The following is a 19,630-nucleotide window of genomic DNA, read 5'->3' as shown; positions in this document are numbered from 1 at the left end:
TGTTGGGCTCTTGAGCAAGGCCCATAACCCTCAATTGCTTAGACTGTATACTGTCACAGTACTGTAAGTCGCTTTGGATAAAAGCATCTGCTAAATGCTGAAAATGTAAATGTACTTAAACTAGAGTAAGGTAATGTTTACTATGGAAGCACATCTGTAAGTCGCTCTGGATAAGAGCATCTGCTAAATGCCGAAAATGTAAATATAAATGAAGAGTCAAAGAATTTGTGCTGTTGACACTTCACGTCTAGGACGGATGGGGTCCTCAGAGCTAAAAATATTTTACCTCTAAGAAGGTATCATCACTTTTAAAATCACAAACATATGTCATATGAGAAGGGTTGCTAAGTCTTTTGTATACTGCTGTTAAGTGCAGCCAGCTCGTGTGCTCCAACTCCATGTGATATGATAATGCATGTGTTAAAGAGGTAGCTGGTGCCCTCTACCAGTACCACTATTTTTCCCTCACTCATTCGCAGCATTTCAAAGCAGAACGTCATGCACCAGCTTAAAAACCTCCAGATACAAGACGCAGAGGCTTACTTGTATTATAAAGAGCATGAAGCTTTAGACATTGCGGTGGATAATTGTGATTCCTCAGGTGCACATGCGAGCTGTGAAGATCATTCTGATGAGCGGGATGAGTGTGAGTCAGGAGCAGGAGGGGAGCGGAGCTGAGAGGTGCTGAGCGCACACTGGAGCGCGTCGGAGCGCATTGTGCGGCGCAACCGTTTGCGAACGATTTGCAACGTCGGTCTGCTCAACTTCACACCTTCTCACCCGTACGAAGCCTGGTGAGAGTGGAAAAGTTGTGTGGAACTACACGGGCATATACATTTAGGAAATATTGTCATCCAGACTATGTTTCTACGTGTCAGAGCACTGGAAGGATCTGGATCATTTACCGAAACAAACTTGGACATTTCGTGAGCGGATCTCCGGTCTCTTCAGAGTCGCTCAGTGCGATTTTGGGATCCTGTGTTCCTCTATAAAGGAAGCACCGCGTTCTTCTCGTTATTACCGGATAAATGAGCAAGCACAGTGCTGTTGAATCGCACGGACCCGAGCAGCGGCTGCGCGGGAAATGAACGCGGGCGGTAAACGGCGAGCTGATCCGCCTGAGCGCCCCGGCAGCCTCTGGCTTCCCACATGGGTGAGAATTTATTCTTTCTTTCCCCACGCAAATGCACCCACTGTATACGTGGTTTGATATGTTAGGCATTCATGAACTTTTTAGTGCGGGAGGTGGATTAGTTTTGGTCAAATTAATATCAAGAATTAGTTTTAACAAGAGTGCAAATTAAATGCACATAATGCACCTAATAGAGTGGGTTGTGCTGCTAGTATAGTGAGTCATGGTTCGAATTACGGGGGCTGACCCTTCTAATTAATAGAGGGTTACTAGGGCATCTGGGTTTGATCCTAGTTTCCTCTCACCTCCCCAAAACATGCAGATAGTGAGCTGGCTACTCTAAACAACCCCTGGGTTATTTAGCTTCTCACATGGGTGAGAATTTATTCTTTTACCCAAGCAAATACACCTGCAAAGTACATGGTTTAGTATTTCAGTCATTCATGAACTTTCTAGTGTGGTAGTTTTGGTAACACTCAATATCAAGGATTAGTTTTAATCAAATGTCAAATGCACATGATGCACCTAATAGAGTGGGTTGTGCTGCTAGTAGAGTGAGTCATGGTTCGAATTACGCAGGCTGACCCTTCTAATTCATAATTGAACCCCCCAAAAGAGGTTTAAGGGGGTCGTTAGTGTATATATAAAACTGACCCTGAATTATCACTGTATAATTTATACTCTGGTGTGAGCGCTGCAAAACAACGTGGATCCTGGGGATCTGGGTTTGATCCTAGTGTCCTCTCACCTTCCCAAAGCATGCAGATAGTGAGCTGGCTACTCTAAACGACCCCTGAGTTATTTAGCTTCCCACATGGGTGAGAATTTATTCTTTCTTTCCCCACACAAATGCATCCACTGTATACGTGGTTTGGTATTTTAGTCATTCATGAACTTTTTAGTGCGGGAGGTGGATTAGTTTTGGTCAAATTAATATCAAGAATTAGTTTTAACAAGAGTGCAAATTAAATGCACATGATGCACCTAATAGAGTGGGTTGTGCTGCTAGTAGAGTGAGTCATGGTTCGAATTATGCGGGCTGACCTTTCTAATTCATAATTGAACCCCCCAAAAGAGGTTCAAGGAGGTCATTAGTGTATATGTTTAAAGTCGACCCCGAATTATCAATGTATAATTCATACTCTGGTGTGATTGCCACAAAGCAACATGGATCCTGGGGATCTGGGTTTGATCCAAGCTTACAGTCACAGTCGGGGAAATTTCCTCTCATCTCCCCAAAACATGCAGATAGTGAGATGGCTACTCTAAATAACCCCTGGGTATTATTTTTTTCCCATGCAAATACACCCACTGATTACATGGTTTAGTATTTCAGTCATTCATGAACTTTTTAGTGTGATATGTGGATTAGTTTTGGTAACACTTAATAGCAAGAATTAGTTTTAACAAGAGTGCAAATTACATGCACATGATGCACCTAATAGAGTGGGTGGTGCTGCTAGTAGAGAGAGTCATGGTTCGAATTACAGGGGGCTGACTCAAACTTAAACTCAAAACTCAAAAGAAGCTTTATTGGCATGACAAATAAGGACATTCGTATTGCCAAAGCTCAGTTACAGAGAAAAAAATAAAAATAACAATAAGAACAAATATATACAATATAAGGCTGACCCTTACCCTAATTAATACTTGAACCCCAGTTCTAGGGGTCATTAGTTTATATTTAAAGTTAGCCCCCTAATTGTCACTGTATAATTCATGGTGTGAGTGCAGCAAAGCAACATGGATCCTGGGGATCTGGGTTTGATCCAAGCTTCCAGTCACTGTCTGAGAAATTTCCTCTCACCTCCCCAAAATGTGCAGATAGTGAGATGGCTACTCTAAATAACTACTCAACTCTGGGTGTAAGCAAGTGTGTGTTGCTGGGCAATAGATCGGCATACTCACTATCTAGGATGTAGTAATACCAGAGTTTGAGTGGACCCGGACCCACAGAGACCCTGACGATAATAAAACGGTTGATTGAGGCAGTTAGTGTTCTTTAACCACTGTATTTATCATTCAGTGTTCTTAAATTCATTCACTCAGTCATTTATCTATAGTAATTTTTTAACTAGTCAGGATTGTAGTAGGTCCAAAGCTTTTGCCAAAGACACTGGGTGCAAGGTGGGTACAGCCTGCCCAGCCTGCCCTACACACTTTATCATTCACACATGCTTATTTACACTCACAAGGACAATTAAAAGTACTCAGTTCACCTACTGGCATATATTCTGTATTTTCTGCACCACAGTCCAAGTTATGTGTTCTTAAATATATTAATTTTTTGTTAATTCATTTATTTACTCACTAAGTGCCTCAGTTTTTATCTTTAGTAAATCTTTACCCTGATTAGGGTCATAGTAGGTCTGAGACACTGGGTGCAAGCCAGTAATAGACTCCTGAAAAGTTGCCAGTGCATCACAGGGTACCACTCAGTCAATTACAGCTATTTAAGCTACTTGCTTATTTACACTCACATCTAGAGGTGATTTAGACCAGACAAACCTTCAGCTAGCATGTTTTGTAAAGCAATAGGGGTCTGGGTCAGCATCGTTTTTGTGTAGAGTTTGCATGTTCTTCTTGTCTCTGCGTGGGTTTCTTCCGGCTGCTCTGGTTTCATTCCAAAAGACATGCAGTCAGGCCGATGAGAGCTACTAAAAATGCTGTGTGTGTGAGTGTGTGTCCTGTGATAAATTAGAGACAGTCAGGGGTGTGTCCTGTCTTTTGCCCAATGAATGAGACCAATCACGACCCTGACCAGGATAAAGCGGTGGTAAAACAGACTCTGAATGAATGAATGAATAAATGAATAAAATGCTAGAGCTGCTTCTCACAACATATTAGACCAGTATGTGTATTAGTAAAGCTAATACAGCATCAAGCCAGAAAAGCAATCATTATTTTCTTTTACAGTTCAGATTTACTTACATTTGTATGTATGCCATAAGTACTGAGAGTCAGTGTAGCCCAAATCTGCAAAACAGTATGTGCAATTACATATTTATATATATTCTGCCTGGCCATCTGTTTCAGAAGGGTCAAATTATTGGCATGCATCAAGCAGAGAAAACATCTAAGGAGATTGCTGAAACTACTAAAATCGGGTTAAGAACTGTCCAACGCATTATTAAAAAGTGGAATGACAGTGCGGAAACATCATTTTCGAGGAAGGAATGTGGTCGGAAAAAAATCTTGAATGATCGTGATCGGCGATCACTTAAACGTTTGGTGAAATCAAATCATAGAAAAACTACAGTAGAACTGAATGTGAAGGGAACTCAAGGGATTGGGACTAGGGCTGTCGCGCTAACCGCAATTTTGAAATATCGCGGTATAGACTAGCCAACCGCAGGGCATGCCAAGCAACCGCAACACCGCGGTGTTCACGTTTTTTCTTTCTTTCTTCTATTTTTTTTTGTTTATATTGTTGCAGGGTCCATCTTGTTTTACGCTTACATTCGGGCGTAATAAATGTTAAATGAATTCATAATGAAAATGAGCTAGGAGCGTCATTTTCCTGCAACCTGTTCTCATGCGTTGCTGCTGAGTGTCAGGCTTTGTGTTTTAAAATGTAAACAATCGCAACAGGAATTATAGGCAAGTTTATTAATGATCAAATTGAGTTCACACTCAATAAATACTTGTAATTTAGACTATATTCAAACAGCCTTGGTGAACTAAAACACTTAATGACGGTTAATATGGCATTGCAGCCTGCAAATATTCTCTTTCTGGTCTTGCTGGAATGATTTAAATGTATTTTTTCGTTGAATAAAAATGTATTGAAACGAATAATAACTTGAAATGTAGTATATATTGTTATGTTAATTATACCTACTAAATAGATAGTTTGTCGCATTGTAAAGTCGCATGCAGGTACAGTACACGTGTATTAGTGTAACGAGCCCCATCAGAGAGAGTTTTAGTACCGAGGGGAACATCGCTACCCCACTCAGATTCTCTCTAAACCACATCAGATGAACGTGTTGGTTCTTCTAGCGCGCATAATAACGCAGGTTTAAACTCTTACAGACTTTATTATATTTCTTTTTTACCATATTTTGATTAGATGTGTATTTACAATATTTAGCCTAAACACTTTTTTTTTTCGTTTCACACTGTATATCTAGCCTAGGAGCTAAATTTTAACCTTTTTTTAATAGAGAAAAGACGCGCATCCCTGCTCTGTTCTGTATTTAACACTAAACACGCATTTCATTGGTCTTAAAGCTGTCTCATCTTTGTCATTATAAAGCAATAATATACCGAATCATAGCCTAACAATAAAGCTTGTTTATATAGCTCTAAAATGCAGATTAATTAAGTAATTTTCAAAAACAAAAAAAAATGGCGATATTACCGCGTACCGCGATATTGAGACAGGTTGAATATCGCAAGGGGAAATTCTTTCACCGCGACAGCCCTAATTGGGACTAAACAGCTGTGTAGCCTTAAGAAAACCACTTGTCAGTGAGGCTAACTGGCAAAAACGGCTTCAATTTGCTAGGGAGCATAAAGATTGGAGCAATGGAAGAAGGTCATGTGGTCTGATGAGTCCAGATTTACCCTGTTCCAGAGTGGTGGGCGCATCAGGGTAAGAAGAGAGGCGGCTGAAGTGATGCACCCATCATGCCTAGTGCCTACCGTACAAGCCTGTGGGGGCAGTGCTATGATCTGGGGTTGCTGCAGTTGGTCAAGTCTAGGTTCAGCAACGTTATGTGCCCAAAGAATGAGGTCAGCTGACTACCTGAATATACTGAACGACCAGGTTATTCCATCAATGGATTTTTTTCTTCCCTAATGGCACGGGCATATTCCAAGATGACAATGCCAGGGTTCATCAAGCTCAAATTGTGAAAGAATGGTTCAGGGAGCATGAGACATAATTTTCACACATGGATTGGCCACCACAGAGTCCAGACCTGAACCCCATTGAGAATCTTTGGGATGTGCTGGAGAAGACTTTGCGCTGTGGTCCAAATCTCACATCATAAATACAAGATCTTGGGGAAAAATGAATGCAACTTTGGACAGAAATAAATGTTGTGACATTGCAGAAGCTTGTGGAAACGATGCCACAGCGAATGCGTGCCGTAATCAAAGCTAAAGGCGGTCCAATCAAATAATAGAGTGTGTGACCTTTTTTTTGACCAGGCAGTGTATTATGCGTTTTTCTCCCAAATTTTTAGTGTAGTCAATTTTCTTCCGCTGCTCGGGATCCCCGATTTTTTGCAGGTGAGGAGGGTACAATTGCTGCTCACGCCTTCTCCGACCCATGCACAGCCCTTAACGGAACCCTTTTCCACACATGCACTCTGCACAGGCGCCTTTATCTGCCAATCAGGGTCCTTACACAGCGTTTGAAGACCCCGTCCACATATTACGGTCATCCCTCTCTGCAGGCAATGCCAATTATGCCTGCTAGATGGCATCCAGCTGACCGATGGCAACGACCAGTTTCAAACCAAGGAGTTCAGAAAGTGTTAGAAAGGTTACTTAACCACATTACTCGACAGATCTGTTGTGTTAGTTCCTACATGTCGTACAAAATATTTGAAATTTTAAATATTTGAAATTTTACTGGGCACAGACACTGGGCACAATGCATTGCAATTCATTAGTTTAAGTCTTCAATGTCTTACACAGTCATGGACAATTTTCTATCTCCAATTCACCTCACTTGCATGTCTTCGGACTGTGGAAGGAAACCGGAGCTCCCGGAGGAAACCCACGCAGACACGGGGAGAACATGCAAACTTCACACAGAAGGGTCCAGACCGCTCCACATGGGAATCAAACCCAGGACCTTCTTGCTGTGAGGCGACAGTGCTACCCACTTAGCCGCTTGGCACTATGCAATAACACACCACAAACAGGACAGCAGTCTATAACAAGGCCTGAGCCAGCTCACTCAGACATAGCCAATCATGTCTGTATTTAGACACCCGACCAGCCGATAGCAAATAAAACATTCTTTTCTGAAATGTGTTACTTTGATTTGAGGCCATTTTACTAATTTACTCAATTAATATTACACAGAAATATTGCTTTCTCATACTGTAGTGAATGAAATATTGAGCCAATAGTACAAATGTTTCATAAATGTTTAAAGCTGTTTCAGATATACAGAAAGTCACAGCCAGTGCTGCTAAAAAGAGTGCTGAACAGTAACATGGTTTCTAAAGACCATCAGCTCTGTATTCTCACCTCTGGTTCCTGTCAAAATAGAGTTTGAAATGCTCTCCTCTCTTTGCTCCTCTGGGTACTCTGGTTTTTCCCTATTTCCTAGAAAACAAGCAGAAAATGGATTGGCTACTTTAAATTGCTTGTAGGTGAAAGATACTAAGTAAATATGTGAATGTGTGGTGCCCGGTGAAGGGTGTAATCCTGCATTGCACCCAGTGTTTGCAGGTGGCACTGAATGTTCGTAAAAATCTGTCTTTATATTAGATAGGACTAGTGCTTTGTCATGCTGGTATGAGTAGGAAATAAATGACCACTTCATTTTAAGGGCATCAAAATAATTTATATCTGACTCATGGGTTTCTAATATGTGTAACCTATTATTCTGACATTTGAGTTTCATAAAGCCTTGCTTTACAAAAGATACACTGTGAATGTGTGAAAAATGACCTATGTACCTTTACCCATTACTCTGGCAAATGGTGATCAGACTTTCAAAATTCTTTTACTGTTAGACACAACAATGAGGTCATTTTACTATTTTTGATACAATGGTTACCATGACAACCATTTGGGTTTACATTCAGTAGCAGCATACGTCAGTATTGTAACATGAGAAGATATAGCACTTTTCCACCAAAAGAGCCATGGTTCTTGAACCGGTTCTGTTCAGCTTTCTTCGAACCTTGGTGTTTTGTAGAGAACCGAATCGCGTTTCCACCATTTTTTGGGAACCAAGCCTGTGTCATCAATGGTGGGCATTACACAATGAAAGTTAAGAGTAGTAATATCATGGCGGAGTGTGTAGATTATGTGAGAGCATTTGTGCTGTTGTTACAGATGTTCGTTTTTATGTAAAAAGCATCGCTCATCTATTGGTGATAAGAAGACGTAGGTAGGGCTGTCGCGCTAACCGCAATTTTGAAATATCGCGGTATAGACCAGCCAACCGCAGGGCATGCTGGACAACCGCAACACCGCGATATTCACGTTTTTTCTTTCTTTCTTCCCCTTTTTTTTATTGTTGCAGGTCCATCTTGTTTTATACGCTTACATTCGTGCGTAATAAATGTTAAATAAATTCATAATGAAAATGAGCTAAGAGCGACATTTTCCCGCAACCTGTTCTCATGCGTTGCTGCTGAGTGTCAGGCTTTGTGTTTTAAAATGTAAACAATCGCAACAGGAATTATAGGCAAGTTTATTAATGATTAAATTGAGTTCACACTCAATAAATACTTGTAATTTAGACTATATTCAAACAGCCTCGGCGTACTAAAACACTTAATGAGGGTTAATATGGCATTGCAGCCTGCAGATTCTCTCTTGCTGGCTTGCTGGAATGATTTAAATGCATTTTTTCGTTGAATAAAAATGTATTGAAACGAATAATAACTTGAAATGTAGTATATATTGTTATGTTAATTATAGCTACTAAATAGATGGTTAATAGTGGCGCGATAACCAGGCTAGACTTTCTCTGATCTCTAAAGTCGCATGCAGGTTCAGTACATCTACAGTGTATTAATGCAACGAGCACCATCAGAGAGAGTTTTAGTACCGAGGGGAACATCGCTACCCCACTCAGATCCTCTCTAAAACACATCAGGTGAACATGTTGGTTCGTCTAGCGCGCATGATAACGCAGGTTTAAACTCTTACAGACTTTATTCTTTATTCTATTTTTTTACCATATTTTGATTAGATGTGCATTTAAAATATTTAGCCTAAACACTTTTTTTTGGTTTCACAGTGTATATCTAACCTAGGCTAGAAGCTAATTTAAACCTTTTTTTAATAGAGAAAAGACGCGCATCCCTGCTCTGTTCTGTATTTAACAATAGCCTAAACACGCATTTCATTGGTCTTAAAGCCGTCTCATCTTTGTCATTATAAAGCAATAATATACCGAATCATAGCCTAACAATAAAGCTTGTTTATATAGCTCTAAAATCCAGATCAATTAAGTAATTTTCAAAAACAACAAAAAAATGGCGATATAACCGCATACCGCGATATTGAGACAGGCTGAATACCGCAAGGGGAAATTCTGTCACCGCGACAGCCCTAGACGTAGGTGTGTTTGTTGCAGTTGTTGTTTTCTTTAGTTCATTGATGTGAGAAGCGTTTTGCGCTTCGCTTTCACAGCGACTCTCGGGGTAAATAGCCGATTTTCTCAGCGCTCGGCTTGAGCGATAAAACATCCATGACACGAACAAACATTAGTGTAAAATAACCATCAAATCCAGTATAAAAACTCCACATGTCTGTGTTTAACTGGATTTACTTCAAGTGTGGTGTTTATGCAGCTCGGGGTTCTGAATCCGCAAAAAGCTTCACCTAAATAAAGAGTAACGTGGCTGAATATACTAGAAGTACCACACAAACACTCAATTTCTCTCTGTTATTACTGGTTATAAGTGCTCTGTGCTGCCCAAATTCATTGATCATTGTTTTAGTACAAGAAGCCACGTTATGCTTTATTTAAGTTTATTAAATATTTATTTATACTGTCTGGGTCATTTTTAACACGTCATATCACACAGTTCATCGCTTTAAAAATATCAGCGAATATCAGTGGCAAACTGGTTCAAAATGTAATCAGGTAAACTTTAAAAGATGAAAGTGGTCTGAATTCTATAAAATGTTATAATGTCTCATGTGAAAATGTCCACTCCAAACCTCTACACTGTGACACGCCCACAGATGGACGTCACGGTTCACGCTGAAAAACCAAGTATTCTGTGGTGCCAGATTAGAACGCAAGTTCGCTGTCTGGAACCTCTTTTTTTCGGTGGAAACACGCAGAACCGGTTCAAAGTCAAGTTCGGGAACCTGAACGAAACCAGAACCGCGTTGGTGGAAAAGGGGTAACAGTGTATTTGACATACTTATAAAGTGTTAGCAAGGCCTCAGGTAGAGTTAAAATAAAGAGATAGCAACATCACTGAGCATTTCAAAACAGCCAATCCACCCATGTTTTTGAAAGTTGAGAAGAAACAGGAGTACATGTCAGACTTTTCACAGATAGAGTAAACCCTGGTCCTCAGGACTCATCTTGCTGTGAGGTACCTTTTATACCAGATGTACAGGCTTGAAAGTAACTTCACTGAGAGCTTTAACTTTATTTCTTTAGAACCGGTCTCCTTTTTGCTTTGTTGCTTAATGAGCATGAAATGATTCTGTAATGTTTAGACTGTTTGCTGAAGCTGAGAAAGTCACTATGGTAACAGTGATACTGGTTTGGGTTTACCTTTATAAAACAGACAATGCCTATAGAAAATTGCAACACAACCAAAAGTGCCCAAATAGAAGAGAGCCGTATTGAACTTGCTCATAAGCTGACAAGTGAGGAGCATGGTTAAAGAGGCAACAATGTTCCTTGGGATAATGGTTTAAGATTTGTAAATCTACAACCCCAAATCAGAAAAAGTTGGGACAGCATGGAAAATGTAATTAATAAAAAAAGTTTATTTCATTTACTTTGACTTTTATTTGCTTGCAGACAGGATGAACCTGAGATATTTCATGTTTTGTCTGCTCAACTTAATTTCATTTATTAATAAACATCCATCCTGCATTTCAGGCCTGCAACACATTCCAGCAGCATTTACCCCTTTGTAATGTTGCTATTCCTTTTCACCACACTTAAAAGACGTTTTGGCACCAAGGATACCAAGTGATTTAGTGTTTCAGCTTTTATTTTGTCCTGTTCTTCCTGCAAACACATCTTAAGATGTGCAACAGTACGGTGTCGTCGTTGTCGCATTTTTCATTTCAAAATTCTCCACACATTCTCTATTGGGGACAGGTCAGGACTGCAGGCAGGCCAGTCCAGTACCCATACCCTCTTCTTCCTCAGCCATGCCTTTGTAATGTGTGCAGCATGTGGTTTTACATTGTCTTGTTGAAAAATGCATGGACGTCCCTGGAAAAGATGACGTCTTGAAGGCAGCATATGTTGCTCTAAGATCTCAATGTACTTTTCTGCATTAATGCTGCCATCACAGAAGTGTTAATGACCTTTGCCAAGGGCACTGACACAGCCCCATACCATGACAGACCCTGGCTTTTGGACTTGTTGCTGATAACAGTCTGGATGGTCCTTTTTCTTCTTTGGTCCAGAGCACACAGGGTCCATTTTTTCCAAAAAAGACCTGGAATGCTGATTTATCTGACCACAATACACGTTTCCACTGTGTGATGGTCCATCCTAGATGCCTCTGAGCCCAGAGAAGTTGACACCCGCTTCTGGACATGGTTAACATAAGACTTCTTTTTTGCACAGTAAAGTTTTAAGTGGCATTTGTGCATGTAACTCTGTATTGTAGTGCTTCACCTCATTACTAATCCTAAATTTTTGCAATGTGTTGCAGGCCTGAAATGCAGGAATGGAGGTATATTAACAAATGAAATGAAGTTGAGCAGACAAAATATCTCGGGTTCAAACTGTCTGCAATCAAATAAAAGTCAAAGTAAATGTAAGGAACACTGTGTTTTTATTTTATTTGCATTTCCATACTTTCCCAACTTTTTCTGATTTGGGGTTGTACAAATCAAAATCTTCATTTAACAAACCATTAAAAAGTGTACCAAAAAGGGCAGCTCTCTTATCCAAACACAAACTGAAGCACCTGAAAGCTTCAACAAGAACTACATTCTGTGGGCAGATTAGATGAAAATAGAGGATTCTGGCATACACCAGTGGTTTGTTTGGTGTAATAAATTGAAAGGCTTTAAAAAAGAAAATCTAATACCAACTTTTAGGTTGTTTTGCTCCAAACGCCCTAGGGAAGATTTTAGCAGCACAGTGATGAAGAATAAAATGTCCAAATTCATGCTTAAATAGTGGAATGGCAACAGAACTAGACTTTAATAAGCAAAAATGAGAGTCCTTAACAAAGGTACTAGAGATGTGTTGATGTTTAATTTCCTTGGCTCCTTGTTGCCTTGTTCCATATTCCCATCAAGTAGTGCTGGGCGGTATGATGGTACATTCGGTATACCGTCTTTGATTCAGTATACCATATGGATTTTTCATATACCACCATACCGTAGCATAGTTAATACAACAGCTGTAGGCTTCAACAGGCAGCAAATCATATAATATTATTCGCCGCTAAAAGCGTTATGGAGCGTTGTGCAGATTAGATACAGCTTACGAGTTAACCAGGTAGCGTTAGCATGACAGTGTTAACAAATGAAGGAGGTTTTCTCAATAGGGTGAAAAAAATAAACAAAAACAGATGGAGGATGAAGAGAGGAAGACCAAATATGCACCGGAAGAACCTGCCAAAGAAATAAGGCATGTCGGCAGTTTAGAACAGAGCCACGGCTGTTGCAAACAATGACATTATGGACACTGTAACATTCCACATATGCAAGGACACGATTCCTCTATAGACAGTCGAGAAAGAAGCTTTCAGAGCAATAATTAGAACAGTGGATTCCAGGTATGTCTTATGGAGCGAAAATACTTCAGGTCAGTTGCTATTCCAATGTTATAAGCGAACTGGAAGTGGAGATATATAAAGTCGTCCACATTTCTACAACAGACCTGTGGTCAAGTTGTACCATGAAGTTTGCAAACGTTGTTTTATTTGTTAAAGAGAGAGCTAAGGGTAATTGTACAATACTTAAATATTAAATAAATATTATTGCAACTGTTTCACGCATACTGAGTCCATCATATATTGTGTTATTTTGTGGGTCCAAGCAAACCTAACAGTACTCAAAACTAGGGGTGTAATTTGCAAACGACTGTAATTTGCAAAACATGCAAAAATATTGTGACGACCAAAGGTGGCAACACATCAAATTTATTTCACCACCTAAAGCAAAAGCACCCCCATGAGTTCGAGGAGTGTCAGTCACTGTGTCAGTGAACAAACATAGAATACACAGGTTACCGTTTGAGAACGTTTAGAACACAAAAGCGCTAAGCAGAACGCTTTCCTTCGCGTATGAGCATGGAAACTGAATCACTGAGTCAATGAGTCAGAAACGACTCTTTTCAGACGAATTATTCATTGGAATCGAATCAGAAAACTGTGCTCTTATCTATGGTAATGATTTATTCATTCTGCTCACTCTGTGGGCAAAACAACTCCGGGTTCAAGAGATTCAGATGTATAAACCAATCAGAGGTTCGAATTCAGATTTTGGGCGGAATTTCAAGCTCTCTCTTCATTGGTTGCTGTATAAATGTTTGTGTTTTTAAGATAACTTATAAACAGTATAAGGTAAAATACGGGCATTGGCCTGCCATTGTACTTTAAGTTTACATTATATCGTATCGTATATTGCCACTTCTCAAAAGCATATAGAGATATGAGTTTTTTAGCCAAATCGCCCAGCCCTACTCAAAACCTTCACTATATACATGGTAAAATGAAAATGTTTTATATTCTATGTACTTATGACAGTAGAATAAGCTACAGACATATAAAAAGTCCAAGTCATACAAAAAACATGTCATGATGTACCGTGAAACCATCAGAATCTTAAAAAATATTGTGATATACATTTTTGGTCATACCGCCCAACCCTACCATCAAGTATTATAGGTGAGGACTTAATATGGTGCTGTCATGCTGGTCAAGAAAGGTAGCACAAAATTGACACCTGATTTTCTTTAAAACATGTTTTTGTCCTAAAGATAAATGTAGTTCAACATCATCAATGTTTCATTTATTTCATTTTTATTTTACCACCACTTTATCCTGGTCAGAGTCATAGTGGGTCTGAATTCACCAGGAATCAGTGTACGCAATGCACACCCCAGACATAACGCCAGTCTATTGTGATCCCCCGCGATAGACTGGTGCCATATTGAGGGAGTGTTCTTTGCTCCAAATGTTTTACTATCAGCACCAGATCCATTTTAATGACATATACATTTTATGATCTTACCAAGGCCGCCAGTGATTTTGGAACTGGCTGTACAAGGAGATATATTATGGAACATGAGTTTGCTATCTGCAAGCCAGATCAGGTTAGGTCATTCTTACACTGACTTATGATTTGAAATAAGAACTGTTAGTGTGGGATTGCTCTAGCTGCAGAGATAAGAATGTGTAACTGTGTATTGATTATTTTTGTCCTCATGATATCTTGTATAAAAAGCCAAGGCTGTGCTTGAATTACCACTTGAAATATAAATACGCTCTTTCTTATTTTTTCCTCTAGTGGTAAATTCTTACACATAAAGATGGAAAAGCGCATCTTATAACTGCTTTACTGATAATTACCTTTTAGCATTGAGTGTTGTGAGTTTGTGTATTTAAGGTTTATTTATTTTTTAGGTTTTTAACATCATGTTTTACACTTTGGTTACATTCATGACAGAACAGGTAGTTGCTCTTTACACAGGATTTATGAGTTCAAGTCTTTAATGTCAGACAGAGTCATGGACAATTTTGTATCTCCAGTTTACCTCACATGCATGTCTTTGGACTGTGGCAGGAAATCCACGTCACACAGAAAGGACCCGGACCGCCCACCTGGGGATCAAACCCAGGACCTTCTTGCTGTGAGGCGACAGTGCTACCCACTGAGCCACTGTGCCGCCATATATTTAAGGGTGTATTGTTTATGGTGGCCACAATAGAATAAAGCAAATCTTAATTTCACACGATTTGGGTGTCATAGTGATACAGCACACAGGGTTGTACCACAGTTCGAAGAACCTGGGTTTGATCCTTACCTTTGATTAATCTCTGTGCGGTTTGGAATGTTTCTCCATTTCCTAAAGGTACTACATTTTCATTACAGTTAGATACATACTAGTAACAGAATTGGCTTTTTATGTGACCGAGTGTAAGTAAATGTGTGATGTATGGCAATGTACCAACACCCTACACAGGGTATTTTTTTTCCTTATGTACTTTCTTTTTATAAATAAATAAAACTATTAAATATTAATATATTAAAAATTTCATAAATAATAAAATGATCTTGCATTATGTTATACATAAAGAAACTAGTTGTAGTTAAAGTTGTAGTGCTTGAGACTCTCTTGGTTCAGAGATTGATCTTGAGGTCTGAATCCATTGGTCTTGTCTTAACCAAAAGCCTTAAATATTTATCATTATCATTATCTACGTCAATGCCACAATATTTTATTTACTTGTTTATTAAAAAAAATTTCTCCAGCTCCGGTTTAAAAGCACCTGCAATGGGCATGCAGTCATCGAACTAGACATCGAGCATTCGCAGAAAGATGAATCCTGGTCTTGTGTTGGCTGAACATGTGCTCATTGATTACCCACAGAAGAGGTGGCAACAGGATGTTATTTGGGGTGATCCATCCTGGAGCATACAGACCTGCTGTTAAATCCCTAGTACTGGATATCACTGGACTCAGTCAGATGTCTTGTGGAGTTTTGTCATGGTACATGGTCTTGTCAGAGCTGTACTGACTGTGTATTAGGCTGGTGGTCCTGGTGGTTTGGCTTATATTAGTGTACACTGATCAGCCATAACATTAAAACCACCTCCTTGTTTCTACACTCACTGTCCATTTTATCAGCTCCACTAACCATATAAGAGCACTTTGTAGTTCTACAGACTGTAGTCCATCTGTTTCTCCACATACTTTTTAGCCTGCTTTCACCCTGTTCTTCAATGGTCAGGACCCCCACAGGACCACCACAGAGCAGGTATTATTTAGGTGTTGGATGATTCTCAGCACTGCAGTGACAATGACATGGTGGTGGTGTGTTAGTGTGTGTTGTGCTGGTATGAGTGGATCAGACACAGCAGTGCTGCTGGAGTTTTAAATACCGTGTCCACTCACTGTTCACTCTATTAGACACTCCTACCTAGTTGTTCCACCCTGTAGATGTAAAGTCAGAGACGATCGCTCATCTGTTGCTGCTGTTTGAGTTGGTCATATTCTAGACTTTCATCAGTGGTCACAGGACGCTGTTGGCTGGATTTTTTTGGTTAGTGGACTAGTACAGCAGTGACAGTGAGGTGTTTAAAAACTCCATTAACGCTGCTGTGTCTTAACCACTTATACCAGCACAACACACACTAACACATCACCACCATGTCAGTGTCACTGCAGTGCTGAGAATGTTCCACCACCTAAATAATACCTACTCTGTAGTGGTCCTATGGTGGTCCTGACAATTGAAGAACAGCATAAAAGGAGCTAACAAAGCATGCAGAGAAACAGATGGACTACAGTCAGTAATTAGATAATTAAATAGAACTACAAAGTGCTTCTATATGGTAAGTGGAGCTGATAAAATGGACAGTAAGTGTAGAAACAAGGAGGGGGTTTTAATGTTATGGCTGATGAGTGTATATTATATTGCATTAATACCGCAAGCCGAAATCACTATTGAGTTAATAGTGTTTATAAATTATAGCAAATTACTATTACAGGATATCTGTATTTAACTGCTGTAAGAAATCATGTTCAGTTAAACTTATGAATATGTATAAATACTATTAAATACTAAATAATTTTGTTATGTAAAATATATAACAAATACTATTACTATTCATTAATACTATTTAATAATACTATTAAATACTACATAACTCATGTATAAATACTATTAAATATACTATTGAAATTAACAATTAAATAAACACATATTTGTATTAATCCTGCTGGAGTAAATATTACAGTGTACAGTATACCAAAATATCTGGAAACTATAAGTCAGTGGTGACCAAACTTTTTTCTAGGAGGGCCAGATTTGATAATGTGAAAGTGCCCAAGGGCCAACAGTCCCTGATGACATTATTTTAAACAATAAAATATGCAGGCTGCTCAGGTGGCGCAGCGGTAAAGTACACTAGCTCACCAGAGTTGGGGTTTCGAATACATCGTACCGAATCTCAGCTCTGCCTTTCCGACTAGGCTGGGCGGCTGTATGAACAATGATTGACTGTTGTTCAGGGTTTGAGGGTAAGAAAGTCGGATCATAGGTCCTCATAACTGGTGCAACTGTGGCCCCTGCTGGCTGACTGATGGCGCCTGCACAGGGCTGAGGAATAATGCTGATGGGGGTGTGGCCCTCCATACACAGTGCCCGTCAAGTGTATGAACTCGACTTGTGCAGGGGAAAAATGCACTATCTGTACTGATTGCGTGCCGGAGGGGGCGCAAGTCAGTTGAGAGTCGTCCTCAGTCAGCGGTGAAGGGTCGAATCAGTATAGAGGACGCAATCAGGGTAATTGGACACGACTAGACTGGGGGATAAAAATTGGGGGGGGAAAGAGGGGAAAAAATATAAATAAATAAAAAAAATGCATATAATACGCTGTTATTTAATCATTTTATTTTCACACAGCGAACAACAACCAAATGTAAACATTCAGGTGCCAAACATAGTGTTTAAACTATAACAATGCATGGCCACCTTTGGAGTATTTCCTGGCATACAGAACCATAAGACAAAAGAGAAAAAAGATGTTCATATTGAACAACCCTTGACACTGTGCTTAAGTTATCTGGCTAACTCAGAAATCATGCTTTTCAAAATATTGTGATCTAATATAATGCATCAATAAAACATCAAAACACAGATAGGATTATTTCATAGATCTATTAGGAAAACCTTTTAATACTGTAATGTGAAGAAACAAGACTGGAAAATACTGTTCTAAATTACCATTAAATACCTGTAAATACCTGAAACAATCAAGTTACCAGACATTATCTTTACTTTATAAATCATGTTATTTACTGCTATAAAAAAGTTCAATTGTGTTAATTAATACAGTCCGTGTAAACGCTTAGTCCATATAAATATCAGATACAATTGTGTTTTTAAAAACTACAAACATCACAAATATAAATCATGTTTACAACCATGTGATTGAATAACCTGAATAAACTGTAGAGAGCAAACGAGTTTCGCTTCTTTCTCAGTACCGGAGGGGAAGGAGGCTGAGATATGCGGTTTGATGGACAGGTCTAGCAGCCAATGGAGGTACTCGTTAAAGAGATTGCGTGATTTCATTCATCTTTTCATTAATCATTTTGATATTCGCTGCTATGGACTGACAGAGATTTATACCCACAATCAACACATGTAAAAAAGTGAAAACCGCTAAAAGTGTTTTTAATCAGACAGCGACAATAATTTTTTTTTCTGTTTGACTGTGCTGGCGGGCCACAAGTAATACAATTTAAGACAGAAGACGCGGGCCATATAAAATCCGATCCGGGCCGGACTTTGGACATGCCTGCTATAAGTGATCTCGATCTTGATGTTGCGTGCTTTGGGTCTGGGTCTTTGTCTTAGCTTCAAATCTTTTGATCTTGTTTTGGACTCTGTTAAGAAGGTTTGATTCACAGCACGTTTGTACTTTAAATATTGAACACGTTCATTTTTGTTAATTATTTTCTGTTCGAATGAAAAAGAATAAACAAGAAATACCATGCTAAAATCAAATCTTCTTTTCTTCCATACTATGGAGATGTAGCCTAGGCAAAAATACACCTGTCAGTGAAAAAAAACCATGAGGTTTAACATTGACCTGTTCAGCTGAGAACAGCTAATCCCTCGAGAAGCATGGTTAGAGTAGGATGTAAGCAGGCTGTTGCACATTTTTTATGACAGCTGGATGTGGCACTGAGGAGGTGGCATGTTGCAATGATTTTCATCCTGTAAAGGCAGAAATTGAAGAAGAAAAAATCCTTTTACAGATTAGTACTAGAGTGCCCCTCCACCCTCACCTTCTTGGACAGGAGCCTTGACCTAGGAATGGTAAAGAGGGGATAAAGCACTGTGCTTAACATCCTTCTATACACACTGTATATACTTGCTGACATTACTAAGCTGTGCTTGAAATACAAAAGCAGGATTTTCTTGGAAGCTGGACATGCATGCTAGAAGTGTCACTAGGTACAAATTTTTATTTTATTTATTTATTATTATCAATTTTCCTCCCAATCTAGTCGTATCCAATTACCCGATTGCATTACGCTTCCTCTCTACCAATGCTGATCTCCACTTCTGACTGAGGAGAGTGAGGCTGACACACACACCCCTCCGACATGTGTGCAGTATCCGACTGCATCTTTTCACCTGCACAAGGCGAGTTCATATGCGGATCAGCTTTGTGTACGGAGAGCCACATCCTGATCAATGCATTATCCTTTTTCTCTGTGCAGGCACCAGCAATCAGCCAGCAGAGGTGGTAATTGCATCAGTTATGAGGTCTCTATCCGCCTTCCCTCCCTGTATAAACAACAAGCCACCCAGCCGGATGGCAGAGCTGAGTTTCGAACCATCAAGTTCGATATGTCAGCTCTGGTGTGCTAGCGTGTTTTACCACTGTGCCATC

General features: G+C 39.5%; 1 protein-coding gene across 2 annotated transcripts in view; it reads left to right on the top strand.

Moving 5' to 3' along the window:
• The first annotated feature begins 1,059 nt into the window (after positions 1 to 1,059).
• The window catches only part of sntg2 (syntrophin, gamma 2), a 122,562-nt gene continuing 103,991 nt past the window's right edge, over positions 1,060 to 19,630 (top strand). For both annotated transcript variants that reach the window (XM_063007235.1, XM_063007234.1), the window contains exon 1: positions 1,060 to 1,153. In XM_063007235.1, the coding sequence (XP_062863305.1) occupies positions 1,085 to 1,153 (69 nt within the window). In that variant the 5' untranslated portion in view covers positions 1,060 to 1,084. The remainder of the gene's footprint in view (positions 1,154 to 19,630) is intronic.

The sequence above is a fragment of the Trichomycterus rosablanca genome, chromosome 13, assembly GCF_030014385.1.
Source record: "Trichomycterus rosablanca isolate fTriRos1 chromosome 13, fTriRos1.hap1, whole genome shotgun sequence".
NCBI lineage: Eukaryota > Metazoa > Chordata > Actinopteri > Siluriformes > Trichomycteridae > Trichomycterus > Trichomycterus rosablanca.
Note: the sequence above shows the minus strand (reverse complement) of the source record. Positions and strands in the feature narration are given on the sequence as shown.